Source organism: Lates calcarifer, linkage group LG1, assembly GCF_001640805.2.
Source record: "Lates calcarifer isolate ASB-BC8 linkage group LG1, TLL_Latcal_v3, whole genome shotgun sequence".
Taxonomy (NCBI): Eukaryota; Metazoa; Chordata; class Actinopteri; family Centropomidae; genus Lates; species Lates calcarifer.
The window spans coordinates 25077857-25105802 of NC_066833.1; the positions used below are offsets into that span (position 1 = coordinate 25077857).

At 39.0% G+C, this 27946-nt stretch overlaps 2 protein-coding genes across 7 annotated transcripts in view; both read left to right on the forward strand.

Annotated features, from left to right (window-relative positions):
- Positions 1-212: 212 nt before the first annotated feature.
- On the forward strand, positions 213-19632 carry LOC108897209 (solute carrier family 35 member F5). Of its 6 annotated transcripts, none has more exons than XM_018696703.1 (17): positions 213-382; positions 781-872; positions 1034-1148; positions 1415-1556; positions 2433-2582; positions 3063-3125; positions 3327-3408; positions 4195-4385; positions 7054-7135; positions 7296-7383; positions 9513-9577; positions 9685-9789; positions 9983-10142; positions 11643-11733; positions 12614-12768; positions 14353-14453; positions 17782-19632. In XM_018696703.1, the coding sequence occupies exons 4-16, from the start codon at positions 1422-1424 to the stop codon at positions 14432-14434; spliced, it is 1449 nt and encodes a 482-aa protein (XP_018552219.1). In that variant the 5' UTR covers positions 213-382; positions 781-872; positions 1034-1148; positions 1415-1421; the 3' UTR covers positions 14435-14453; positions 17782-19632. The 6 variants fall into 6 exon arrangements, with proteins under 6 accessions (XP_018552219.1, XP_018552217.1, XP_018552218.1 ...); XM_018696701.1 differs by having other exon boundaries at positions 816-872; XM_018696702.2 differs by lacking the exon at positions 17782-19632 and adding an exon at positions 16871-17726 and having other exon boundaries at positions 816-872.
- A 2366-nt stretch (positions 19633-21998) lies between these two features.
- Positions 21999-27946, forward strand: part of gpr39 (G protein-coupled receptor 39) — a 28802-nt gene continuing 22854 nt past the window's right edge. The window contains 2 exon segments of the mRNA XM_018696684.2: positions 21999-22928; positions 22930-23179. Coding sequence (XP_018552200.1) covers positions 22395-22928; positions 22930-23179 — 784 coding nt within the window. The 5' untranslated portion in view covers positions 21999-22394.

The window sequence follows — 27946 nt, forward strand, 5'->3', positions numbered from 1 at the left end:
TTGCCTTTGGTTTCGAAAACGATCAAAATTACAGTATTGCTGTAATTTTAAAATGTGTATTGCAACACAATCTCGAGTTTATTCAAAAGCGATTTATATCGTGAGTGGAATTATTTATGATATAAATATAAATAATATAAAAATACGTTTCAAAGGAAGGACTAACAATATTCGTCACTTCAAGACTTCATATCCCAGAAGTCTCCGCCACACATAAGTGATGTCACCTGATAATGAAGAGGGCAGGGTGTGCTAATGTTTACAACCATTGGGTTGTCAATAATTTTATCGTAAAAACTGATTGATTTGGTTGATTTTTTCACAATATAGGATAAGAAGACTGAATAATGGCGCAAACTAAATGACCCCTCCTCGTATTCAGGTAAAAAGACTACTTTAATACAGCATTTGACCATGTAATCAAGCAAGCTTGTTAGCGTTTAGCTCGTCAAACGTTAGGTATCTGATATTGGTAAACAAGTAAATGTAGCACAGCAATGTTACTTGCTAACGTTAAGTAGACAAACAGGTGAACCTGAACCAACTCCTTTTCAGTGAGCTACCCTTAACGTTACATTGAAACATAGCCTATGGCGTTACTTATTGACCCCGAGTCTGTAACAGTTTAATAGCTACTAAAACAGCTAGCTTGCAAACTCTTTGGATAGCTCTCAGGGGTTGAGGAAGCAGCTCATCTAACAGACACACAACAGTCAGCTGAACGTTTACAGATGGAAAATAACCTATTAAAAGCTAACTCAGTCCAGCTCTATTTTACAGGCAGTTGTTTACTATGTACTCTGCAATGCTTTCAGCTACCCACATCTGACATGTAGCTAACTGACACTCCACTGCCAGATTTTAACATTCAGGTAAGTCGAGACATAAACTTGTTATTCATTAGTAAGTTTTTGATGGTTTTAGAGTCGCATATCATCTCTTGTTACTTAGGTTTGTTGTGACATTAGAGTTTGAGTTTGAGTTGTTGGTTTTAAAAACAACATTACTGTCTTTTGCTTTCTTTTTGTGGCAGGTTTTCGTTAACGGTGAATTCCCCTGTTTGGTCTTGACTGTGTACAGTAACTCTGAGCTGGCGTCTGGAAGGACCAAGGACAAGAATTCAGATTGTATATTTTGTTGGTGAACAGGTGTGTACTGCTGTGTAACAAAATAGTTTCATCCAGTTCTGCCAATGCAAGTTATACTTTGCATTTGCTGTGTTATTGTCTCTTCACCTTTCACCCCCTTATCCCCTCATTTCCTTCAAATTTTTACTTGAAGGAAATATTGATTCTCAAGCAGTATGACAGATTTCCGGGTGACGGTGGCTTTTGTGTTCACTTTCTAAATGCTGGGTGCAGCCGTGAGTTAGTAACTTGAACTTGTTTGTGTACATTCATGCCTCTCTTATCAGTGTCCCAATGGAGTGGGTGTTCATCATGAATCGGATGAGCTCTCAGGGTAGCTCTGCAGCCCAGCGGAGGCGGATGGCTCTGGGGGTGGTGATACTCCTGCTGGTGGATGTCATCTGGGTAGCCTCCTCCGAGCTAACCTCAGTAAGGACTTTGTCATTGTCAGTCAGTTTTCCACACCTCCTGTTGCAAAGTGGTACAGCAGGAATTAAATGAGAGAGGGGCTCCAGATGTACTCAGTAACTAGAGCGCACTGAGATGTTCTAGGATGAAAAGACAATGGTGTAATCTTGATATTTTTGTTTGTATTCTTAAATTTTTTTGTGCCAAAATGCGTGACATAACTTTGCCTCCTTCTCGCCTAACAAGTAGATAATGAAGTACTCAATTTCTTAATGAGTTATTATACTGCAATTCTATTAATGTGGAAGTCTGAAATTCAAAATTCCTATTTTAATTTTTAACCTTGTGTTTATGCACGTATTTAAATACTGTAGGTGCTCTAATCACTTTTATACTTCTGGATATTCAAACTTTATAGACCATTTCACAGTTTCAAACGTAAACTCAGTCTTAAGTAGATGCCGGTCAAGACAGTGACAGTGGTACTATTACAAGAGAAGACTACAGGATGAAACCAGCAGATATATATAGCCTCTCACAGTCATAAATGCTTTGCTGAAAAAATTAAGAAATAACTAGACAAAGAAAAATAGTCACTACTGTCAGATTAATATACTCAAATAAAAAGGGAAAAAAGTACTTTTTACATGGAGTGGAGTATCGGCTGTTGCAATTAAATTTCTTGCTCTTCTTCTGTACTCCTGGGAAGAACTGTATTTAACTTAACAAACTAGAAATGCAAAAGAAGATAAACACTAGGAGTGTCTGAAAGGGAAATGTGAAGTGGAACATGCTTGAATTGAGAGCACACACCTGTGAAACCAGACCTGGGGCTTTAAAAAGCAGCTGACCAGTGGTTATCCTAACAGTTTCTCCCTGTTGATTGTATTTCCGCAGTACATTTTCAAGCGACAGGAGTACAACAAACCTTTCTTCAGCACATTCACCAAGACCTCCATGTTTGTGCTGTATTTGCTGGGTTTCTTGCTGTGGCGGCCCTGGAGGCAGCAGTGCACCGGCACTCTGAAACGCAGGCGCTCTGCATTTGTAAGTAGTCAAGCCACACGTTTACCACATGGGGGCAGTATGTTTAAATATTTTCTTTCTTCCAAATGCTTGTGACTGTTCATTTCTCAACCTCAGTGTCAGGTTTATTTTTTTTTTTTTAACTTTATCTGTCTTGGCTACATCTGCAGCAGAAACAGAGAGTTGAGGAAAAATTTCCAGAAATCCATGGATCATGATTGTTTTTAATTGCCAGAACACCAGAACACACAGTCTGTTTAGACTGAACTTCCCTTTATCAAAAAGCAGATTCATCATGGTTTTTGATGGTCTGATAATAATCCCTTTGATCTGTTTTTAAGTTCACTGAGAAGCTGCTGGAGAATGTCTATTAAGCCCTGGGGTGAACAGTTAACCTTTTTAAGATAAGATAAAACTGTAAATGATTGTTCAGTCACTGCAACAGAAAATCAGAATTCTTGGTTTTGGTCTGTTGACCCTCTGAATTGCGTCTTTCTGCAGTTTGCCGATGCTGAGGCTTACTTTGCACCCTGCACCACTGACACCACTGTGAACAACTGTTTGGTAAGTAGTTTAATTGCAGAGTAAGTGATGACCTCTCTAACTGCAATGTACTGTTTATTTTCTTTTACTGTTTCCTAGTCTGTTGGCAGTGGTAACCCTGAGTCAAGCTTGTAGAAATGCTAAATTCATATTAAGTGTTGGTTTACTAACAGTGCACAGCTCTTTCACAATTATAAATGTCTGACTCTCTCTCTTGTGCAGAGTGAACCACTGTATGTGCCAGTGAAGTTCCAGGATGTACCTGCTGACCACTCAAATTGTTTAATTGGAGACTGTGAATCTTGTGAGTACATAGCTAATATTTACATTTTTTGAAACAATTGAAGCATGAGTCATATTTATTATCCTGTATGAACATTGTATCCCCCTCTGAATTTGCTAAGCTCTCATAGGCATGTTTAAGTGCATAAGTTTTGACTGATATGTGATTGATAACCTCAAAATCAATTTGGGCTCACTAATGAGAAATAAAATTGGAACAACAGATGGCAGTGCTGAGCCACGAAGAGAGATACAGTCATTCTTCAGCAATATTAAACATTATAAGAAACCTCTGTCTCTGACTTTTTCAGCAACTCCCAGACAAAGTCCTTTTGTTCATCTCGTCTCTCTCCATCCACACACCATCATAATAAGAACAAAATGACGAACAACAGGATTCCTCTGTCATCTGGCCGAGCTAATGATTCGAAGATTCTTTTGGCTTTCCCTCCCTTTTAAGTGACGCCTGTCAGGAAAACTGTAGATTACCTCAATTTCTAGAGCTAGCTGACAGGCAGTGGTTCCTCCACAACCCAAAGCCACACAGAAGAGGTTCTGAGACAGTTCATCAAATGTGTATTTAAATATCAAGGCTTCACGTTTGACCCATGTATTGAAAATGACGCTCATGTTCAGCTCAGTCTTGCAATACCATGTGATAAGGGTGATATTTTCTGTAATTCAATAAAAGGGTGGTCTTGCTACAAAAACAAATGAAACCTCCAAATTATATAGCATTTTCTGTGTTTGCGCATCTGAATAAAAGCTCTACTAATTCACATCTTGCTCTATTTGTACCTCCCTGCAGCTACCAAAAAGCAGCGGGTGCGTTTTAGTAATATCATGGAGGTGCGTCAGCTGCCCTCTACTCAAGCTCTGGAGGCCAAGCTGTCCCGGATGTCCTACCCAGCAGCCAAGGACCATGAAGCCATGTTGCGCACAGTGGGCAAGCTAACCATCACTGATGTGGCCAAAATCAGCTTCTTCTTCTGCTTTGTGGTGAGTGGAAGTCAGTTGGAATGCCAGCATTTAATTTTACATTGCTGTATCAATTATATTCATATTTCATGCTACATTAAAGATACATAACACTGCTGAATTCATTTAGATTATTGTTTTCCTCCAACTCCTGAGAGAATATTTGGCTATATAGCAGCTATATTTTCTAAATGTTCACCAGCTAGTTGCTTTGGCTGTCTGACATTAGGTACTGGCAGTACTGGGTACTGGTTTAAGTAATGTTTGTTAAGTTAACTGAGAAGCATGTTTAGTAAATGGCTGCTTGCTTCTGCCGAAAACAGGGCAACATAAATAATCAATAATCAGTTTTGATTAGGCCAGTGGCCAACCTTGACCCCAGACCTGCAGCCAGAGCCATGCTAGGTTCGGCATATTTATTTGCCCTTTTTGCCATCACAATACACAAAGGTGATTCCGGAAGAGAATTGAAAATATGACTGTAGTGTGTTATAAATAAATAATTTGTTCCACTGGGGTGTTAGAAAGAATCTGACAATGTACAGTCTGGGAATGCTGTGCTCTCAATAACAACAACAAAAGAAATTTAAAAAAGACACCTTTACTACTCCATTGAATAAATTGCAGCTTATTCATGACTAATTAGCAAATTTCAGCATTCATAGTTTATACCCAGCTCTAAGCCCATCAGCACACCTGTCAATTTAAGTTCAGCATCATACTTATATATTCAGTGTCAAATTATGTTATTCTGATTAAGTATGACTGCCTGGAAGATGTCGGGATATTGTCCAGCCCCCAACTCAGGCAAAATACAATTGGCACTTGAATTCATAGACTGTATATAAGACAGACTGTAAAATCTTTAATTACACAGCAACGGGGAGCTGTAGATTCACCCAGATACCATCATAAGAAAAACTGTGATTGGTCCATTTCCCATTTGGTTGCATTAACACACTGTTTTCCTAAACTTATTTGTGCACATTTATGATGATGATGATCTAGAAAATATCCTAATTATTACAGTAAATATAATCTAAAAATAAAAATTGCTGTATTTTGGCTGTATGCTTTGGGTCAGTGTGCTGAAAGGGGAACCATCACCCCAGTCTCAGGTGACATACACTCTGTGGAGTAGGTTTTCTTTAAGGAACTCTCTGTATTTGGCTACATTCACCCTTCCCTCAATTTTGACCAGTCTCCCTGTCCCTACAGCTGAGAAGCCCCCCACCCCACCCCCACTGCATGATGCTGCCACCATCATGCTTCACCATAGGGATGGTATTAGCCAAGTGACCACCATAAAGACAGTGCTGCTGAGATGGTTGTCCTTCTGGCAGGATCTCCCATGTCTGCAGATGACCCTGTTTGAGTTACTCTGTTAGAGTTAGGTTCTTAATCACCTACCTACCTGACCATCGCCCTTCTTGGCCAGATACTCAGTTGGATGCTGGACGGCCAATTCAAGGAAGAGTCCTGGTGATACCAGACTTCTTCCATTTTACCTTATTAAGGCCACTGTGCTCCTGGGAACACTCAAAGCTTTAGAAATGGTTTTGTACCCTTGTGTGTTTGTCCTGACATGCATTGTGTATTTTGGGTCTTTTATATACACAGGTGTGTGCCTATCTGAACTATTTCCAGTCAATTCAGTTTGCCATAGTTATATTCCAGTACTAGACTCATCTCAGGGGATAATTAAAGCAAACAGGATACACACAGTTTGGAGTGCCACAGCAAATGGTCTGAATACTTTTGTAAATGGACAGATGTTTGATTTTTAATGAATTTGCATAAATCTCTAACCATTTTTTTTTACTCTGTCATTGTGGATTATTAGAGTAGAGTCTGCATTCAATCACCCATAATGACAGTGTGTGTAGAATGATGAAAATTAGAATTTTATCCATTTAAAATGAACTCTACAAAATATAATGTGAATACTTTGTGAAGCCACTGTAGCTCTACGCTGTCTCTTGTTTTATGCATTCTTTTAGTCACTACTACTATAACACACACATTTATGCATTCTTTTTGTGCTATTTGCCACGCCATGTGGCAACAAGAGTTTTTCAAGTGTGTTCTGCTTGTAATTTATAAGATGTGCCTTTGGCATGTAAGAGTTATATGACAGAGCAGAGAGTAATAGTTTATGAGTGCCAAAACTGCAAGTCATTAATCATGTGGCCTTTAAAGTGATGAACTGTTTTTAATTTGTGACTCATCAACTCTGAGCACAATGAAGAAGTTCTGGAAAGTATCAAAGCAGAGGATTTGATGTAGACCTAAATTTAATTATATTCCAGGGTCATTACATTGTCACAATACACAGGTGATTACATATTATATCTACCCATATTTATCTATTTTTCTCCTATGAGTTTTGATATCTTGAAATTTTGGGGGAAGAACTTGGAAAGGTTTGTACCTTTTTTGCTGCCGTTGAAGATGTGTTCCATTATAAATTAGACTGTTAGTGAGTTGTAAGATGTTCCTGTTATTTTGTCCACTTTCTAATAGTTCTGCAGTGTGTGACTGATGTGCCACAATTTTGGCAGCAATTGCTTAGCCAGCAAGAGACAAGTGGGCTGCTTTTTACCACAGGCCTATTGTATTGTAAGGTGTTTGTCATTTTGTCCACTGCCTCAAGCAAAATGTCACATCACTGCCTCTGTTTGTCTTCCAGTGGTTCTTGGCTAACCTGTCCTACCAGGAAGCCCTGTCTGATATGCAGGTTGCAATTGTCAACATTCTGTCATCCACCTCAGGTAACTCTCTCTCACTCTCTCTGTGAATTTAATGACAATAAGTAACATTTAAAGGCGATAAAGGAAAATTAGTCTTGGTTAGGTATACCCACTGCTATGTCAGCTGTCTGCATTCTCAGTTTTCTGATTTAACTGTGCTCTACCACCTTTTTCCCTTCAGGCCTGTTTACGCTCATCTTAGCAGCCATATTTCCCAGCAATAGCAGTGACCGCTTCACCTTGTCCAAACTGTTAGCTGTGGCTCTGAGGTAAGGGCTGAATAAATATGTTGGCAGCTGAGTTGAGAAGGGCATGTATTTGTTTTATGCTGCTTGTGTCTGTCTAATTTGTCTCCACACTTTCAGTTCTCTAAAATGCTGTTTATCACTTTGGAAAAGTAGTTTTAATTAGTCGTAGTTTTAATGATATCCAAGAGTTATTGTAGCAGCTAATGGCTTGGTGATATTTTATCACTTAACTATCAACAAATCCCATGAAAAGACTAAAACCAGCAATGAATTTACTCTGCTAACAAGTAATGCTGGTGAAGCTGCCATCAGCCATTCTGTTACACACAGTGACATATCCTTTGATTATGATTAATACAGCCAGTGTAATTTATTCCTCTCAGTTTGGCCCTGCAGGTTCAGGTCCAGTGTTTCCTAAACACCACTTTATTTGTGGCGGTCCAAATCATTTATGTCCGCGCTGCTGTCTCTGACCACTCTGCCTGGGGCGGGGCTGCATCCTCAGCGCGTGCGCCACACACACATGCACACATGGAGCGGAAGTGAACTGGGTGGATTTAAGCAACTCGAGTTAACGACGACTGTGCCCGTTACTCTAAGTGCATTAAAAAGTAAAAGCCTTTACCTTGTCTTTATCAAATCACCTGTTCAACAAGCCCTTAGAAAAGCAAATTTTCTTTTTTTTTTCTTTTATTTTTATGATTTTTAAGTTTAACAACAAAACATACAGAGTGGTAAAAGTAGCTTATACATATATATTTGACAGCATTAAATACCACACATAAAAAAGAAAAGGAAAAAACCCACCCCAAACTAACAACAATAGCTGCAGTGTGTTAGAAAGAGAAAAAAGGTGCACAAGCGATATTTTCAACAGTTGTTCGCAGTGTCCCGACATGTTTAACACAACCATAGTGCACTGGTTGAGCTAATGTCGAATTGTTGTTAAGAAGCCAAAACGAAAGCTATCTGTATGTATTCTAACTGGTTAGTTTGCCACTAATCTTAAAATTTGACAAATTCCTGTAAATTTTACTTGATAAGACAAACCAGCCCCTCAACATTTTATATTTCTTTCCAGTGAGGTATTGAGTTTACAGTGATTTAACTGTTGTGAACGTTACTGTTGCTGCTCTAGAAAAATTATTTAGTTGTATTTAAAATATGACGCAACTCTACTCCTGTTCTGAATTTATTCTTTAAAAAAAAAAGCAAAATTAAAAAATCCAGTTATTTAGTAATAAAAAAGAACCTGTAACAGTGTGAGCCGGACTGATGAGGGTCTGGATGGCTAAAGATAAAATCCTAATGATACCCATCTCCCACCTCCCACTCCTAGCCAGTGATAACTAGGAAAGCAGTGTGAACACAGAGCAGCTATTCTCATTATGCCCTCTGATTTATGACTGAATAAAATGCTGTTTCTTTTGGAGGAGATGTAATGTTTGTTGTTTTTTTTTACTCACCCCCTTTAACTGGGCCAGACCAAGGTATCTTGATAACAGCTGGCCAGATTTCCACAAAATCTCTGGTAGATAGAGAATTCATGATCCCCAGTGGATAAACTCAAACTGTTTTTGTGATGTGAACTTTGAACACAAGACATTTAATTTATTGATCCCATCACCTTGGTCTGTTGCAAGTTTTATAGCTTTTAGGGTGTCTTGAAATGTTAATCAATTAAGTATTAAGGGAGCAGTTCAGCATTTTAGAAATATGCTTATTTGCTTTCTTGCTGCCAATCTTATGTTTGCAGAGCAGAGCAATTTGGCTCTGAGACAGCAGTCAATAGCTGTAAATACAAAAAACATAAATAAACACCAGCATCACTGTTGTCTCATCTGTTGTCTAGCATTTTTCCTCCATTTCTAGTCTGTATGCTAAGCTAAGCAGTTGCTGGCTACAGCTTCATATTTTTTTATACAGACCTGACAGAGGTATTGACCTCCTCATTTAACTCTTACCACGAATGCAAATAAGCGTTTTTACCAAAATGTTAAACTACAGTCAGTGTAAGCGAGGTCAGTCCTTTTACTTCAGAAAAGCAGTCAGCATGTTGCTAATTGTGTTGTGTTGTTCTTTTTCTTCTTTTTTAAAAATAAATGGTTCATTGTTTACCTGTCAGCTCATTTGGTATCTCTCTTGTTTAGCATGGGAGGTGTTGCCCTCGTGAGTCTTTCTAGCATGGATAACCCAGACGACAAAGGCATCATAGGTAACCATGGAGGCAGCAAGTATCTGTCACGCTTTCATATTACTATTTTGTAGTTAATATAGTTTGAAGCCTTCTTTCCAAATGTAATGACTTCAGTTTTTATGTAGGTTCTTTGTGGTCACTGGCTGGGGCGATACTTTATGCTGTCTACATTGTAATGATCAAGAGACGAGTGGATCGGGAGGATAAGCTTGACATTCCCATGTTTTTTGGTAAGCAAATGCTCTGTATAGTGTGTACCAGTGTACCAGTATTCTTAGCAATGTCTGCACTGTATCCATGTACCAAAACACTCAGAAAAATTGAGACCTTTCTAATAATTTGTATACCATGAACTTGTAGTTTTTATGGCTGACAGAAGTCGTCTTTAAAGCTGTTTATGTTGGACTTCTGTGTGTCTCTCAGGGTTTGTGGGTCTGTTCAACCTGCTGCTTCTGTGGCCAGGCTTCCTCGTGCTTCACTACACGGGCTTCGAGGCCTTTGAACTTCCCAGCCAGCTGGTGTGGACTTACATCCTCATCAATGGTCTCATTGGAACTGTTCTCTCAGAGTTCCTCTGGCTCTGGTGAGCACACGATCCATAATTTGAAGTAGGGATGCACCGATACCGATACCAATTCAATTCAATTTTATTTATATAGCGCCAAATCACAACAAAAGTCATCTCAAGGCACTTTTCATATAGAGCAGGTCTAGACCATACTCTTTAAAATAGGTATTTATAGAGAGAGACCCAACAAATCCCACCATGAGCAAGCACTAGGCGACAGTGGCAAGGAAAAACTTCCTTTTAAGAGGCAGAAACCTCGAGCAGAACCGGACTCAGGGTGGGCGGCCATCTGCCTCGACCGGTTGGGTTAAGAAGGGTGGGGTTGGGTAAAGAATAGCGGGAGAAGAACATAGCATAACACAGGTTTCATATAAAGTGTAAGGTGATGCCAATAATACAGTAGTAGTAATGATAGTAGTGACAATTAAAGCATTTACTGAGTATTAACTGCTAATGTAGCAATAAAACTAATAGCAGTACAAGTAATTTCTAATTATAGCAGCAGGTGTTGAGTGGAGTTGTAGGAGCAGCAGGAGACTTGTCATCACAGATCAGACTCTACAGCTCCAGAGGCAGAAATACCTGCAGAAAGAGACAGAAGAGGAGAGAGAGACGGAAGAGCACAATACTACAGGAAAGGGGAGATATTGAGTTAAAAGCATCGGGTATCTGTCCGATACCCTGTTCCTGTACTCGTACTCGTATTCATAAAAGTGTCCCAATACCACAGCACCCAATACCACTTTATGGCAGCGTGACGTTCAGTTGGGCAATCAGGTGCTAATTGAGCAATGTTGGCAGCACGGAGGTATTTCAAAGTGGATGATGGTGACAAAAGTAAAGCACTCTGCAAAGTTGTCAAGAGGAGGGATGAAAGCGAGTACTTTCAACACAAGCAATCTGATAAAACATCTAAAAAGCCAACACGATGCAAGTTCAAAGAGTTTGCTAATAGCGGGCTATATTTAAGTGAAATATGTGGCAAGGCTGTTTGTTGAAAAAAAAAGATGCAGTTGAATGCTAAAATGTCAATAACAGTACTTCTATTTGAGTAAAATGTGTGGCAATGCTATATATAATGGAATGTTCAAATGTCAGTCGCAGCAATTTCTTACAGCCAGCAGAATGAAACAATATCTGATGAAAATAAATTAGTCCGCAAAAACCATCTGATGAAAATAAAACACGTTTTCAAGTAAATGTACTAAGTGTAATGGCATTAATAAGTACTCATATTGGTACTTGGTATTGGCAAGTACTCAAATGTAAGTACTTGTACTTGTAATTGGATTGAAAAAATGTGGTATCGGTGCATCCCTAATTTGAAGCAGGTCACAATTCTGGTACCAAATCATCACAATTTACATATTGTATTAAACATTTTGATATCGTTAGTTGAGTTTCCATACAGATACTCACATCCTGATGAATAAAATTTAATTGATGGTTTGGATAATGTACATTGTTGAAAAAAATATTTCATTTCTGACTGGTGATGTTGCTTTCTGTCCAAAGGGGCTGTTTCCTCACATCATCTCTAATCGGAACTCTGGCACTGAGCCTCACTATCCCTCTCTCTATTATGGCAGATATTTGCATGCAGAAGGTAAGTCTCCCACAGCAGGCACTTAACAGTCGGTCAGAGTTTGAAATAAGAGTCGAGATAATGTTTATTTAGCACCAGCAAGACTCCGGGTCTGGACATTCTCCAGTGTTTCCCTTTCACACATGCAGGACACAGTCGCAGAATGTCCTTCTTAGATGTGTTCTCACTTACTGGATATATTCTGTTTGGTTTAGGTGAGTGATGGTGCCTGCAGGTAGCGCGTGCAGGAGACTAGCCCTGCAGGCGAGAACATAATCAACACAACCGCTTGCTGTGAATTCTCCAGACAATTACTAGCTTCATTCACACATGGGCTGAATTGCACATTATACAGATTTTATTTGGGAGCTGGCAGGATAAAATCTGTTAAATGTCTGGTCTGACTGATTTAAATATTTGCATTCATATACGGCTCTGCTGGGAAATGTCTAAAAAAGTTTTTTAAAAAAAACATTAAACCGTTAAACCATATTTAATTGGAAGCAACAACTTCGTCAAAATGGATATAAATTAGTCTGCAAACATATTTTTTACCAAAAGTGGTATTTTTATGGTTTCAACTGTGCATAACCTATTCTCTGTATACTCATCACAGTTCACAGTTGAGTTTACAATATGAGGATTTGGTGGGGATGCTATTTTGCACTGAAATAAAACCAGGGAGTATGTCTTTATAGAAGTTGTTATGTGACATCATAATTATCACATTGCTTTACCCATTTTTTTTTTTTTTTTTTTGCTGAAGTTAACGTTATGATCTACATATTTGTCTATTAAGTTACAGGTTAAATAATGGTTATAAGTCAATCTTAAAAAAAAAAAAAAAAGTCCAGTAATGACTGTAGTTGTAACTAGTTACTTTTGCTCTGTGTTTGGACAGGTACGGTTCTCGTGGCTGTTTTTTGCTGGGGCAGTTCCTGTCTTCCTCTCCTTCTTCATCGCCACGCTCTTATGCCACTATAACAACTGGGACCCTGTCCTAGTGGGGCTGAGGAGAGTATATGCCTTCATTTGCAGGAAACATCGCATTCAGAGGTACACCCATTTTTCTCCACTTGTGACATAATAGATACTAAGCAACTGAATTCATTAACCACATCTATCAGTATGATAGGTAACATACATATCCCCTGTAGCTACAAATGACATACTCTTTACCATTGACCATTTTCAAGCAACCGTTTATTCCAGTACATTTCTCAATTCCATGAAAAATGGCTTGCAGAGACTTGCTGTTTACTTGGTGTAGGTAATCCATTGGATATAAGACGGCAACACTTATTCTTTTTGGCAACGTTACATTATTGTTGCATGGTAATGCTAATGTGAGCAGGGACTATTCTGAAACCTTTGACTTTAAGTTCATTTTCACACAACTGAGATTTGCAACTTGATAGCCAGAAACAATTGCATGCATCAGTTAAGCTGTCAAAGAAAATCAAAGTGAGTGGATGGAAAAAATAAGTAAACATGGGCGCTTCTTGAATGGTAATACAATGCGCTTCAATTCCTGGCAGCAATGCTTTGGTTTTGAAACCCAACATAATATGGTTATGTGCTCTAATACACTCTTGTTCTTGCATGGAGATGCACACATACAAATATAAAGCCTTTTAATAACAGCAACCACAACACCAACAACCGTAAGAATAGTAACTACTCCACTGGATGGAAATGTACAACAATCTGTGACCAACCCTGCAGTGTGCAGTAGTACAGTAATTAAACTGAGTTAAATACAACCACAAAGCACCTAGATGAGTTGTGTATTTAACAGCTTGTAACACCTCAAAACAATCTTGGCAAAATGTGGCAGCTGAAGAACAGACAACTGTTTGTTGTTCAGCTTCTGAAATGCTTCCATTATCATTGGAGCTGTGACAATGCCGTGGTCCAACCGGGACATGTGCATAGCTTATTGTGTGTACGAATATGAAGACACATGACAAAACGTATGGGTTACAGTTACTTCTGTATGACTTGGAGGCAACTCATTTCCATATATCTTTCTTTTTCCAGACACGTTATTAGTCACATTGAGCATTATTTGTGTACAGTCATTTTCCAGTGGGCTGCCTCAGTAGCATCACAAGTGGTAACTATGGCATTTGTGATGCAAGTGCAAAAAGAGTGTAAACAGACATGCAAGCTTAATTGGTGAAAATGTTGCTTCCATGAGTTCCAGTTGTTAAAGGTCAGGCTAAGTAGTTAATTTACACTCATGTCTGTGCAGGAAAGGAGGTTGTGACAAAATATGAACATTCCATGAAATAGTTTCCAATCCAGTTGTTTAAAAAGTTAAAGCTCTTAAAGTTTAAAATAGAAATTGAGTTGTTGTGTGTGACCTATTAAAGTTTAATTGACCTTAGCTCTGACACACACTTCTCTCTTCTCTGACATTCTCCCAAGGACAAAAGACTCCATTTGTAGCTCACAGCCTCGCTAAGTTAAGTCTGTAATCAGATGTACATGCTTGACTGACTAACCTCTCTGCGGCAGTTATGCTGTCTATTCTTCTGTGAGTGCTTGTTCCCATTTGGTGATGGATCATTATAATAATGATGGTTGTCAAAATGATGACTGTGATGATGATTGACACCCTGTTCCCTCCGCCTATAGGTTGCCAGAAGACAGTGAGCAATGTGAAAGCCTTATTCCTTTGCACGCTGTCTCCCCCAACGAGGGAAGCTTCTGTTCGTGATCCAACAATCCAACACAATGTAAGTGATCACTCAACCCTTCCTGTCCTTGACATGTGTGTTTTTGATTGTATGTTTGTATTGTGCGTGTTATTGTGTGTATGAATATGAAGACACATAAGTCAGTTGGGTTAGTTAAAATCTCAAACTTAAAAAAATAATGATAACATTCACGGAGCACTTAATTAAGAACACCATACTAACATTATGTAGCCCCTTTTACTGCCAATGTCCCACTCTACCAAATCTGGTGTGGTGACTGGGGAGGTCACTGAAGTAACTGAGCTTATGTTCATGACACCAGTTTGAGATGATTTTGCTTTGTGACATGGAGCACTATCATGCTGGAAGTAGCCATTAGAAGATGGTAAATTGTGGCCATAAAAGATGCACATGTTCAGCAGCAAAACTCACAGAGGCTTGATTGATTGGTATTACGGGGTACACAGTGTGTAAAGAAAACATTCCCCACATCATTAGACCACCACCACTAGCCTGGACTGTTGACACATGGAAGGTTGGGTCCATGGATTCATGCTGTTGATGCTAAATTTTGACCCTACCATCTGCGTGCCTCTGTCTTGATGACCCCCTGCTCACAGCAAACAAGAGTAGAAAATGATGTGGTCTTCTGCTGTTGTAGCCCATCTGCCTTAAGGTCGGGCATGTTGTGCATTCTGAGGTGAGAGTTTCTGCTCACCACAGTTATAAAGCTTTGTTATCTGAGTTACCGTAGCCTTTCTACCGTCACCATCCAGTCTTGCCATTCTCCTCCGACCTCTCTCACAAGGCTTTTCTGTTCACACAACTGTCACTCACTGTTTTTTTTTTTTTTTTTTGGTTGTTGTTTTTACACCATTCTGAGTAAAAAAGTAGAGTGTTGTGTGTGAAAATCCCAGGAGATCAGCAGTTTCAGAAATACTCTAACCAGCCTTACTGGTACCAATAATCATGCCACAGTCAAAGTGACTGAGATCTCATTTTTCCCATTCTAATGTTTGATGTGAACATTAACTGACACTTATGAGCTGATCCACCTAATTTTATTTTACTGGTGCCACATGATTTGCTAATTGGATTGCATGAATGTGCAGGTTTTCCTTATAAAGTGCTCGGTGATTGGATCAGATTTTGTTAATGTATACATTGCATCAAATTACTGTGTGTAGTATAAGGAGATAACTGAAGTCTCCTTTAGCTTTACAGAGCTTTTTAGCCCATTTTCTGCTCTTTTCAACCCTTTGTCCAGGCAGCCGTTAAAACCCACTCAGTGCTACCTGCTCAGAACCAAGTGACAGACAAGGTCTCTAATATGCTGGTGATCATATTGAAGGATTTAGCAGATAAAGAGCAGCCTTACAGCAGGGGTTGGTGGAGAACAAAACAGAGCTAAAAGGAGAGTGAATATTGGACTTGAATTCAACAGGTGCCTAGATAACACGACTCCAAATGAATGCTAATGTTGCTCTGTGTCTGCTAAATTTGTCAATAGGCAGTTAATTGCTAGTACATTCATCACAACCACTTCAAAAGTGTTGCATTTAGCTTTTTCCACTGGCTAAAACACTGGCTAAAACAGGAAAACAGTTTTTCCAATAGTTGACTGAACATTAGGATTTCCCCTATCTTCACCCTGCCTTCTTTCATTTGTTTACCTTAAACATCTGTCATGCATTTGTCTGACGCCCTCAGTGTTTGGACATGGTGTTGAGTAAGAGGGACAGAAGATGAGCAGGACAGGATGATCATCAAATAAATATTTTAGATCAGAGATTGGCCACCCACTCTACAAAGTATGCATCTCAGTGAAGCTGCTGTCTCTTCACTATTCATAGGTTTAGTCAGGCTTTCCTCATCTGCTTCCCAAACCCGCACAGTAATTGCCAGCAGGGCAGAGAGAGATTTTGAACTCAGCATGTGGTTTCTAATCGAGGCGTTAGCAGGGAATGAAAACAGTGCAATTTAGGACATGCTTAAGCCTGTCTGCTGGATATATAGTGTATGTGTGTGCTTGTCAGTCAAGTAAAGCTGCAACTGATGATTATTTCATAATGGATTAACCTTTTGATTGTTTGTTAATTGAATAATTGTTGAACTATACAATGTCAAACAATTCAAAAAAACAACAACATCCATCCATCCTAGGCTGCCAGAGCTGAATGTGATCTTTCAAAGGTTTCTTTTTTTGCCTGAACAGTCCAAAACCCAAAGATGTTTAAATTATAATTATATAAAAAGAGAAAATCAGCAAAATAACGCTAAAATTGTTTAATTATTTTTTTTTTTCATTCAACATTTCAGACCCTTAATTCAGTACTCAGTTCAGGTTTATCTCTTTGGCAGAGATTACAGCCTCATATCATCTTGAGCATGATGCAATAAGGTCTGCACACCTGGGTTTGGGGATTTTTTTTGTCTTCTCTGAACATCCTCTCTAGGTCTCAAGAGGAGATGGCAGAAACTTCCAGAAGGATAGCCTTCACCGAAGCACTCCACTGATCTGGGCTTTATGGCTGAGTGGCCGGACAGAAACCTCTCTTCACTGAAAGACACATGAAAGCCTGCTTGGAGTTAGCAAAAAAGCACTTAAGGGACTCTCAGACTGTGACAAGAAGAAGAAGAATCTCTGATCTGATGGCCCCAATTCTAAGCATCATCACACCAGACATCGCTCATCACCTGCCCAATACCCATGATGAAACATAGAGGGGGCAGCATCAAGATGTGGGGGTATTTTTCAGCAGCAGGGACAGGGAGACTGGTCAGGATTGATGGAAAGCTGAACTGAGCAAAGTACAGATATGTCCTTACTTAAAAATTGGGTCCAAAGCACTTAGGACATCAGACTTGGCCAAAGGTTCAGTTTCCAACAGGTCAGTGACCCTAAGCACATAGTCAAGACAACACAGGAGCCAATCAAACATATCTGGAGAGGCCTGAAAACGGGCGTCCACCGACCGAGTTTAAGAGGATCTGGAGAGAGGAATGGCAGAAAATCCCCAAATCCAGGTGTGCAATATTATCATTATTATCAAGAAGACTCGAAGGCTGCAATCGCTGTCAAAGTACTGAAGAAAGGGTCAAAAGGTCTGAATGCTTATCTTAATGTGATGTGTCTGTTTATTCTTTTTAATAGATTTGCAAAGATTTCTACAATTCTGTTTTTGCTTTGTTTGAAGAGGGAAAAAAAAATGTAATGATTTTAGCGTGCAGCAACATAACAAATTGTGAAAAAAGTGAAGAGGTCTTAATACTTTCTGAACGCACTGTGTGTGTGTGTGTATGTGTGTTTATAGACATGAAGGTTTAATCTTGCAATAGTAATATTTTTTTCCCTTTATCTCCCAAGGTGGCAAATGTGGAACTTGCTGAGCTGACAATCTGGAAGCTTTCAGAGACATTGAACTACCCCAGTGCCTCCTATTAAAACTATTTATTTTCTACAGTGTTGAGATGACCCAGCCATTTCTACAAGCTCATTTTATTTCATGTCAGTCATCACAGACTGAGATTCACTTTTTGGACGTTTTCTGTGTTTTAAAAAAAACAAACAAACTTTATGGTACTCAAGGTGCTGGACATTATCAGTGATTACTATAGTGTCATGTGACCAAATGAAACGCTACATGTTGAACTTGATCTAGCTGCGTGTGTGTCTTTGAAACATCATCAGTGGAAAAGAGTTCCCATCACTATTATATGAAGGACGATGTTCTGTACTGGACATGGTTCTGTTCGTCCATAAGCCTTTTTAAATCTTGCTGCTTGTTCGGAAGTGTATGTGTGAAGCAGACACAATGAATTTTCATATGGCCATTTCCTGTATGGCTGGCTGCACACTCATGGAGCAAACCTAGTCTTTCCTGATGGTGTTCGTATCAACAAGTTGGCATAATAGTGAAGGAAATTTTTACTTTTCAGGTCAGCCATGTGATGCACTTCATATGAGTCAGTGTATATGACCGTATTCTTTTCATGACCAATAACCACACTCAATAGAATTAGAAATTCAGTAATTCAATGATGAGTTCATGTATGCTGGAAGAAGAAAAATGAAATCACACTACAGCTGAACAAGATCCTACAGTTCAATAACTTTCCTTTTGCGTCTTGCTCTGACAGTGCTGGATCCTAACAACAAACTGTGATAGAGACGTAATCTTTGCATTTGAATATGAATCGACAGTAAGCCCTCCGCTATAAGCTATGAAACGTCTTGCTGCAATAACAGTTGTCTGCTTGAATGAACGGTTTCCTTTTCAAATGGGTGTAAATACTGTACACATTGAAACATTAGCAGAGTATTGATGTTTGTATGTGAACCTCAGATGAACACTACAGATTTATCTTCTGAGATTATGTATCAGTTTATATTTGATGTATTATTGTAAATGATTTCTGCCAGAGGAAGAGTTTGCATCACAGCCAAATTCTCTTTTAGTTGCAACTGAGATTATGTCACATCAGTGAGACTGTTGTATGTGATCCATTTTTTAAGTAAATGAAAAATGACCTATTTACTGTTTCATGTGATGAGAAAAAGCCTTTCTTTTAGCAGCCTCAGTGTTTGTCATATAATCAAGGATGTATACATTACAGTTGAAGGTGAAATGTAAACATTACTCCACTCATCCTGTTAAATGTCAGATGTGTGTACATCTTTATGGAGTGTTGTTATTGCACTCAGCACTGACTGGAAGTATGAAGTGGAGGAAGTAATAAGCGGCCGGTGAAGGTAAATTAACAGGTTGAGCACTTTAAGTGACAGATAGAAACTGGTTTCATTCATGTCCATCATTGCACTTGCTATGTTTTTGCCAATCATTCCCACCTTCTGTCATTACTGCAGGTTTGGGAGCTTTTTTAGGATGATTTGGTTACAGGAAGTGATATTTCCCATACTGTCTGCATAGTTCTAACTGTAGAACATTAATTTTTCATCTTTTATCTGTGGTGCTTGTGGAATCATGTATGTGTTTTTTTTCTTTCTCAGGTTCTTCGTCTTTTTTTATTATCTGAGCAATTTCTTTGTATTTTAAGTGTCATTAATGAAGGTGTTATAAGATTTAAAAGAAGGCCCAGAAAAAAAAGGCTGTGATAGCAACATCCCTTTTATCAGCCTAAGCTCCCGAATAATCCTTATTATTTTGCAAAACTGTTCTCATACTTACACTGCACTATTAAAACATATCATTTTAAATATCCGCTTTAAATGATGTATTTCTACAGGAGACATTGTCAATGTTTAGATGTGTCAGAACAACAGCAGTTCTTCTTTAATCTGACTTTCATGTATCATCTCCATCATCTCCTGACTGTGAGGAGTCTGCTGTGTAGATTCATGCTTGGTGCCAGTGCCACCATCAGATCTGTCTATTCTGTCATTTACCCAGTACAGTCCTGGCTGTGAAAGTCAAGGCAAACTGGGATATTATTAGACCATGATGAAGCTAAGTTTTACATAGTTGCTGCTGTGGTTGATCATTTTTAGCTACGCTAACAGCATGGGTCAGGGAATGGCAATGTCCATCAGTAGGTTGGTCCACTACTTTGGTCCAGACTGAGATAGTTTGACACATAAAAATTTCCCTTTCCAGACATTCAGTCTTGTGGATGAAACTTAATGACTTTGTTGCTGACTTTTTGTCTAGTGCCACAAGCAGGTCAAACATTTTATTTATCCAGTGAAATATCTTAGCATTTACCAGACTGGTTGACCAAATACCAGCAAAACAAAACGAATGACATTCTCACCTTATCTTTGGTGCTAATTAGCTAATGTGAGCATGATATTCTAAGATCACGAATATGCTAATTATGCAGTGTGTGTGATGTTAACATTTAGCTCAAAGTCTGCTGATCAAGAAAAACAAAGAAGAGTTCGAAATGCTATCCTGTTACAGCTCATGCTAAAAAGAGTCTGTCATGGAATGATGATTGATGCACAAAATGTTCTCCTTCATAATGTGTGAAAACATTCTGACTCTGCCCTCACATTCCTTTCAGCTTATAGTGCTGCCATGATGGTTTTTAATTTGGACAAAAGAGGCCAAACACCGTAAGTCTAAATTGTAGAACACGAGTTGTCTGAATCCCTGCAAACATGCGCATCATCAAGTTTGGACGTATAGACTAGTGGCCTACATATTGGCTCTAACCTGCTTTTACACAAAGCAGTAAACATTTCATGCCTTACAAAGTATAGAGTATATTTTCCCTGAGGCATCACGTATTCGCATAGACCTAGCGTGTGTTCCTTTTAGTCTTTTCAGTGTCAAGTGGAGACTCCAGTGAATAGGCTTTTGCCTTGACATTTCATTTCCATTGCTTTTTTATACTGTAAGAATGACGACTAGGTCTACGTAGGCTAAAAGTTATCCTAATTGCTCCAATACATGACTGGTTTATAAATAATGAATAATTAAAATAAATAATTGAAGCCACTCTCATGTTTGTCAGCCATTATATGATGCCATCCAACAGCTGTGGATCTTAATTCTGCAGATACAGGGCAACACTAACCATGATGTGATTGTCTCAAAGTCACAAAGATGGTTTCATGCGGTCTCTTACACATGAACACCTTGTTACTGAGATCAGATGAATGTATGGTCTCATGCTATGTAATTACACAAAGGCATCTGAACACAATAGCAGATAATTCAAATGAGATCTGAAACATAAATTAAGAGGCTCCAGTATCATAATGAACAATCAACCTTGATTTTCCTTCACTCACTTTAGTCCGTGAACATCTGGCTGAAAGTGTGATGCCATGCGCACAAAGGTTTAATTGACAGTATCTGACAATATTCAATCAAAGTGAGAGGGCACTCGAGGCTTTTATCTAATCAGGTTTAACCTCTCTAAGGTCTATGGTTTTAGCTTGTCTGTGACAGCAGAGGCAGCAATGTGACTGGGAAAGGATTTATCCAGTCAGTGTTCTTCTCACCTTGATTGAAGTGAAACTAGTCTCTTAAGAGCCCCAGGAGTAGAATTTTATCTACTGTACAAATGTTGTAGATCTGGCAGGGACTGATGGTGTGAACTCCCATGCAGCTATGCCTGGCTTGTTTCAGTCTTGTTCCTGTTTGTACTTTTCAACTTCCCTACTTTATTTATTTGAATCAAAAAGCTACCTCATTCATGTTTGTCTTCTTTGTGCTTTTAAGTGGTTATTGTCCATTGTTTGTATTTCTATTTCCTAAGTTCGTGCTCTCAGCCATGTTTAAGGTGTGTGTCACTTTCAGGATCTCTGAGTGTGTCATATCTCTTTATCTAATCAAAACTACCAGCTTGTAAATCTCGTTCGGTTAGATTTATTTTGTTAAAATCTGGAAAATGTTTTCCTGCTTTTTCCTATCTGTGTGCAAGTTGCACCACCTTTTAATTACATTTCTAATCTCAGCTGTAACATTAAGTAAAACTAAATGTTTCTGTAAGAGGGAGGTGCATTAGTGCTGATGATAAGAAGTGAAACCAGGCCTCAGCACTCATGCTGGCTGTGGTTGGGTTTAATGTTTAACTGCCCTGCCCTCGTAGGAGGAAGGAGGGAGGAGACTTGTGGGACTTGAATGTTGGCTAATACTTTGCTGAGACTGAGGTGAAACCACGCAACACTGGACTAGGATATGTGAGGACTCTTGGGGGATTCGAGATGATCATCCAAAATGGGAGGAGATGGACCAGACTTGGAAAAACATTCTCAACTTAGGGGTTAAAATTAGTGTATTAGTATATTTAGAACATAATAGAGAGTATAGATAAGTTCTTATATTTTCTTCTGTGTAGTGTAATGAAATGATATATCTGGTGTAGTTTTCAGTCCTCAGTATAGGCTGTTTTATTGGAACACTGCTCACCTCAGGATCTTGGCTCTGATCACAGTGACTGCGCCCAGCAGGACTGATAAGCTAAAGGACAAAATCAATTTGTGGAAAATCTGAGCTCACTACTCTAACCATGAGTGAGGAAATAGAGATAGCAGAGGAGAAGGACTGGCATGAACTTGAACCCAACTACTCTGTCAAAATCTTCCTGACTGTCCTTTACAGCTTCATCTTGCTGACGGGTATTGTAGGTAATTCAGTGACTATCAGAGTGACACAAGTGCTGAAGCGAAACGGCTACCTGCAGAAGAATGTGACCGACCACATGGTGAGCCTGGCATGCTCTGACTTGTTGGTGCTTGTCATTGGTATGCCTGTAGAACTCTACAGTGCCATCTGGTTCCCATTCACGTCCGCATCAGGCAATGCTTCATGTAAGATCTACAACTTTCTGTTTGAGGCTTGCAGCTACGCTACCATCCTCAATATAGCCACACTTAGCTTTGAGCGCTACGTGGCTATCTGCCACCCGTTTCGCTTTAAAGCCTTTGGTGGGAAACGTACCTCTGCCCTCATTACCTTTGCTTGGCTGGTGTCTGTGCTTGTGGCTCTGCCATTGCTGGTTGCTACCGGAACGCAGGGTCATATCCCCTTCCTAGCAGATACACCCTGTCCAGAATCTGACTTTCTGCACCAATCTGAGAGAGCGCTGGGTGATGTATAGGGTCAGCCTCTTTGTGGCTTTTGTCGTCTACATGATCGTCTTAATCTGTGTGGCCTTCATGTGCCGAGCCATGATCCTGGTCTTGCAGAGGCCTTTGGGTGCCGTGGATGGAGGAATCAGTGGAAGTCAAAGACCACCCAAGCATGAAAGCTCGAAGGCCAAGATGGCCAGGAAGCAGACCATCATTTTTCTTGGTAGGTTGCTGCTTTAATGTTTTTTGGTTTTTTTTTCAAAAAAACTTGTTTGACCAAGTGTGTCTGACCAAATAAATTATTTTAGAGCTCAGTTCATATTATGTCTTTAATATCTCAGCAATAATACCTTTTAGGATCTAATTGTCCATGTGAGAGTGGAAATCTCTGAAGAGCTAACAGAAATGTTTTAAGTGATATTTTCGGTCCATTGTGTGTTGTGTTGTGTGTGTATGATGTTAGTTTGTTACCATGTTTGGACGTGTGAGACAGCCTCTTCATCTGTTTACAGGCAGTCAAAATACCTTATCTCTGTGCCACAAGGCTATGTTTCCAATCTTATGTCCATTCAAATGACTGGTCTCTTAGACACACAAGTACATACTGCTACACACACACACTCCTGTCTAGAGTGTGTTCTTGAACCAAAAGAAACAGTGCGGATTAAGCACAGTGTGATAGTAACTGTCTTGTTTAAGTTTGTTTTCATGATGTTTCAACCTTGACGTTAGCTGTGTACATAGAAACATGTTCAGTCTTTGCAGCTGTCAAGTCAAAATTTGATGATACAGATACCACATACCCATGGTTTAACTCAGAAAACCCAAAACATAGTTTCAAATACAGCACAAACTACTGCCATTAAATCCTCATGAGGACAAAATAAGAGAGAAACTTCACCTCACAGAGAAGGGCAGTCATGTGTGTATTGCCAAAAATTGACAATAGGTGGCCAACTCAGATAAAATTTCAATAACAAAATTTGCAGAATGAACAGTATGTGAGCACTGGTGCAGACATCCTGAGCACACAAGCACTGCCTTGGTCCACTGGCCACCAGGTAGCATCGGACATGAGGAAGGGAGTGTCTCATAGATGTTAACAAATGCTGATGTATCCCACTGGAGACAGGCCGAGATGAAAAGAGATAGGAGACATGCCAATACATACAGCAGAATTCCCCAAGTCCCTTAGTCATGCAGCAAACCTGTCACAGACAGTGACCGCATGAATAAACAGCTCACTGACAGAAAACAGGACTCATAGGAACTAAATTCAGGAAACTGGAGAAGGAAGCTATTTAATATAAATTTACTTTTATTCCCTTTATAAAATATGTTTTGGTTTTTTTTTTTTTTAGCAATGTATAAAGAAAAGTGATTTTCTCTTGTTTATGCAACTTGTACAATACAGTGTGAAAGGTATGTATTTTGGTGTGAAACCCAAATCCGCAGTCCCTTTCAGCTCTATGGACCATTTTCAGCTCATTCTATTGTTTTTTCCAACTGCAACTTTACTGTTTCGGTTCACTCTGTAGGCAGCGGTTGTCTCTGATGAACCCACTGTAGACTATCTGCCCAGCAATCAAGTTAACAATTAGCTGGTGAACAAAGCGTTGCTTTCAGCAGCTGAAGACCCAGATATCTTTCTCAGGAGTTGTCGGCAACCAAAGCAGAGCAATAAATAAAACAGACAATAAATATTGGACTTCCATTTCTCAGGTCAGAAACACAACTCCAGATGAATTCTAATGTTGTCGAGTGTCTGCTGGATGTGTAAACAGGCAATTGTTTGCTAACAACCTACCCACTTAATACAGCTTGTTCTGCTACCTGCAAAAATTGCAGTTTACATCGACGTCTCTCCAGACTCATATAATATATGTAGTGAAAACTTTGAAGGAATTGTAGCCATGGCAGGAAACAATGCTTCAAATATGGATGTTATTGTAAAGATTATTATTGTCAGATATTTTTACTAATGAGACCACAAACTTTTATCTATGTTGTGCTGCTTCTCTGCATTCCAGAGCAAGTCATCACCATACATCCTGTGTGTTTAATGAAATAAACACACACAGACACACAAACCACTCTTTGATTTAATGATGTTATGTTGGATCAGTTTGACATTAAGTGTACACCAAATACTCTCCTTTATCGGTTTGAGTCACAGCGCTGGAATTCATGTACAGCTCGATTTCACATCTTTAGAGTAGTGATCTCATAAACTGGCTGTTTACTGGCAGAGTTTCAGGGTCAATGAAACACATACTTATGTAAAATTATTCCTGTTGTGTTGTACTATAGCATTTCTGTCTACCAGTACTCAAGATTTTTGTGTTAATCAGTAGAATACAAAATATGCATGTGCTGACTTGAAATGTAAAATAATCTCAAGCTTTGAAAATCTCTCTCTCTAAGTGACCAAAAGACATCTGCATGCCAAGTTTTAGCCATAATTTGAACATAGATTTTTTTTTAAGTAATACAATTGCTTTCTTCAGTATTTAGCCCTGTTTACAGTGACATGAACCAGTTTCAAAAGTGATATGTGATGCTACAACACGCAACAGAACAATAATGATAAGACATTAATGCTTTATGTTCCAAAATGACATGAAAAAACTCAGATCTTTCTTTTCATTTTGGAAGGTTCAACTCTGGAAGATGTTTTCCTCTATGACAAAAGGCATCAGAGCTCAAGTCCTAAGGACAGCCATGTATCAGCCACACTGAGTCACTGAGACATTTAATCAGCCTTGCAGCATCCTGCTAACCCCTTAACCTTTTATAAGTAAGATAATGACACATCAACTCATCTTAGTTAACACAAGAAGCTGCCTCTCATTCATACAGAAAATAATTAATGAAGCGTGAGCATTATGTTCCATCTATTCATTCACACCTGTGTAATTTTTTTTTTACCGTTTCCTTAAATACAGGACTGTGGAACCTCACTCATGCTCTGATTCAATTACAAGTCATTTGTTCATCCTCACCAGTCTAGTTATGTATTTAGTATTGGACAACGTGTGAATCAAATTGAGTTTCTGTGCTCTGGTGACCGCGGACGGATTCAGAAGGAGGTGTCAGATGAATTAATACAACGCATATTGACATTAGCTGTTGTTAACCGATGAAGATGGTGACATGATGATAATGATGATGACTGTGATAATTGTGAAGGAAGTATGGAGGAATGAGGTGGTAGTTATGATGAGGAGGAGGGAAGGGGGAAGTTCAGGATGGTGATAGTGACAGTGACTATGACATGATAATGAGCAAGAGAAAAAAGAGGAACAAAGAAGGAAAAGAAAGTTGATGACAAGGATTTGTCTATTTTAGTTCTCATCAACATTGTTCCTCTGTAAAGTTCTTATTAACGCCACTGAACACCAACTGCTCAGCTGCAAACAGCACACTGACACAGTTAAACATATTGGCTGGTGAACACAGTGGAGCATTAGCAGCTAAAGAGCCAGGTATTTTTCTCAGGTGTTGGTGGAGACCAAAACAAGGCTAAAAGGAGAATGAATATTGAATTATATTAAAAAGGGAGGAACATTACTGCAAAAGAATGTTAATGTTGCTGTGAGTCTGCTCTGTAAGTGGACAACTGATTGCAAATGAACAGCCATAATAACTTTATAAGGTAATGCATATTTTCCTTATACCTCACCACTGGCCCCATTAAATAAGTTTAATGAACCTCTATTCACAATTTATACTAAAACTTTAACTCATACCACACTTTTGAATTATCTTTAGTACTTAACTCAAGTATCCTCTAACTTGTATGCACTGTGACTTACAGTTGTATTGTTAGACTTTTGCTTCTAATACTTATTGTTACTACTTAGTCTGTGAAAATATTTGTATAATGTCTTTAACCTCTGCTGCATTCAAGTCAACTTTATGGAAGTGCAATGCTAAATCGTCCTTAATATGCTGGTGACGTCCAGAACTTCCAAACTGGCTGCCAGAGGGTGCACACATACTTTGCCACTTCAGCCTCTGCAAGTTAGAAGTGGAACACTGATGAGGAGTTGAAGGTCTAACTCTGTTTTATTTGTGAATCATCTCTGTTGAATACAGTGGGAATTGTAAATTTGCTGCAAGACATTTAGCTTATACAGGACAAATGTTTACAGTGATTAATTCTAATATGAGCTCTATTTCAGTGTGAGAATTCAAAAATCACAGTTACAGAGAAATAATAAACAATTTATTCCCCAAACAGAAAGTTTGATATTTATGCAGGTAGTTTGAGTAAATTAACAGATTCCCTCAGTAATAGATGGTAATGCGTTTCTGAAGTACACGTTTAACAACACAAATAGGAAGTCAAACTCAGCAAAATACAATATCACGGGTAATTCTATAAAATGGTTTTATTACAAAGGCTGATAGTCATGTATTCCAAACAATCAGTCAGGTTCTGGGTTGTTCTGGATGTCTGGGTGTTCTGGATTGTCTTGACAGCAGTGTTTTGTGTTCAACACTGTCCTCTAAGCTGCTTGTTGCCTCAGAACTCTTTTTATCCCCTCTTTATTATTTTCAGAGGATGATTCATGTGGCCTTAAATAATCATTGCAGAATAATGCTGGTTCTTGAAGAGAGTTCAAACAGCCTATTGAAATACTGTGGAATAAAGGACATTCAGACTCCTTGCATAGTCATTTTCTTTAGCTAAAAATATGCAGTAGGTTTAGAACTTGGTGGTTAATGGTCTTTATGGTACTCTTTTTTCCCCCATTGTTCCCCACTGTTTTTCCCCATTTGACGGTACAGAGACAACACACCAAAGTCACAGCCAGACTTGAACCAGAGACGTTGCAGTTCATAGTCAGTGTGTCACCAAGGTGCCCCTCGATCAGCCACAAAAAGAAAACCACTGACAGGTGAAGTGAATAATACTGGTCATCTCATTACAATACAATGTTCTGCTGGAAAACCCTGGGTGTTGCCCTCTGATCTAGTATTTCTG

Bases quoted from the DNA above. Each gene is read 5' to 3' on its own strand.
- LOC108897209 (XM_018696703.1), top strand. From the start codon at position 1,422: ATGGAGTGGGTGTTCATCATGAATCGGATGAGCTCTCAGGGTAGCTCT. The intron at 7,136-7,295 runs GTAACTCTCTCT...TTTTCCCTTCAG, and splicing joins CATTCTGTCATCCACCTCAG to GCCTGTTTACGCTCATCTTA. The intron at 10,143-11,642 runs GTGAGCACACGA...TTCTGTCCAAAG, and splicing joins TCAGAGTTCCTCTGGCTCTG to GGGCTGTTTCCTCACATCAT.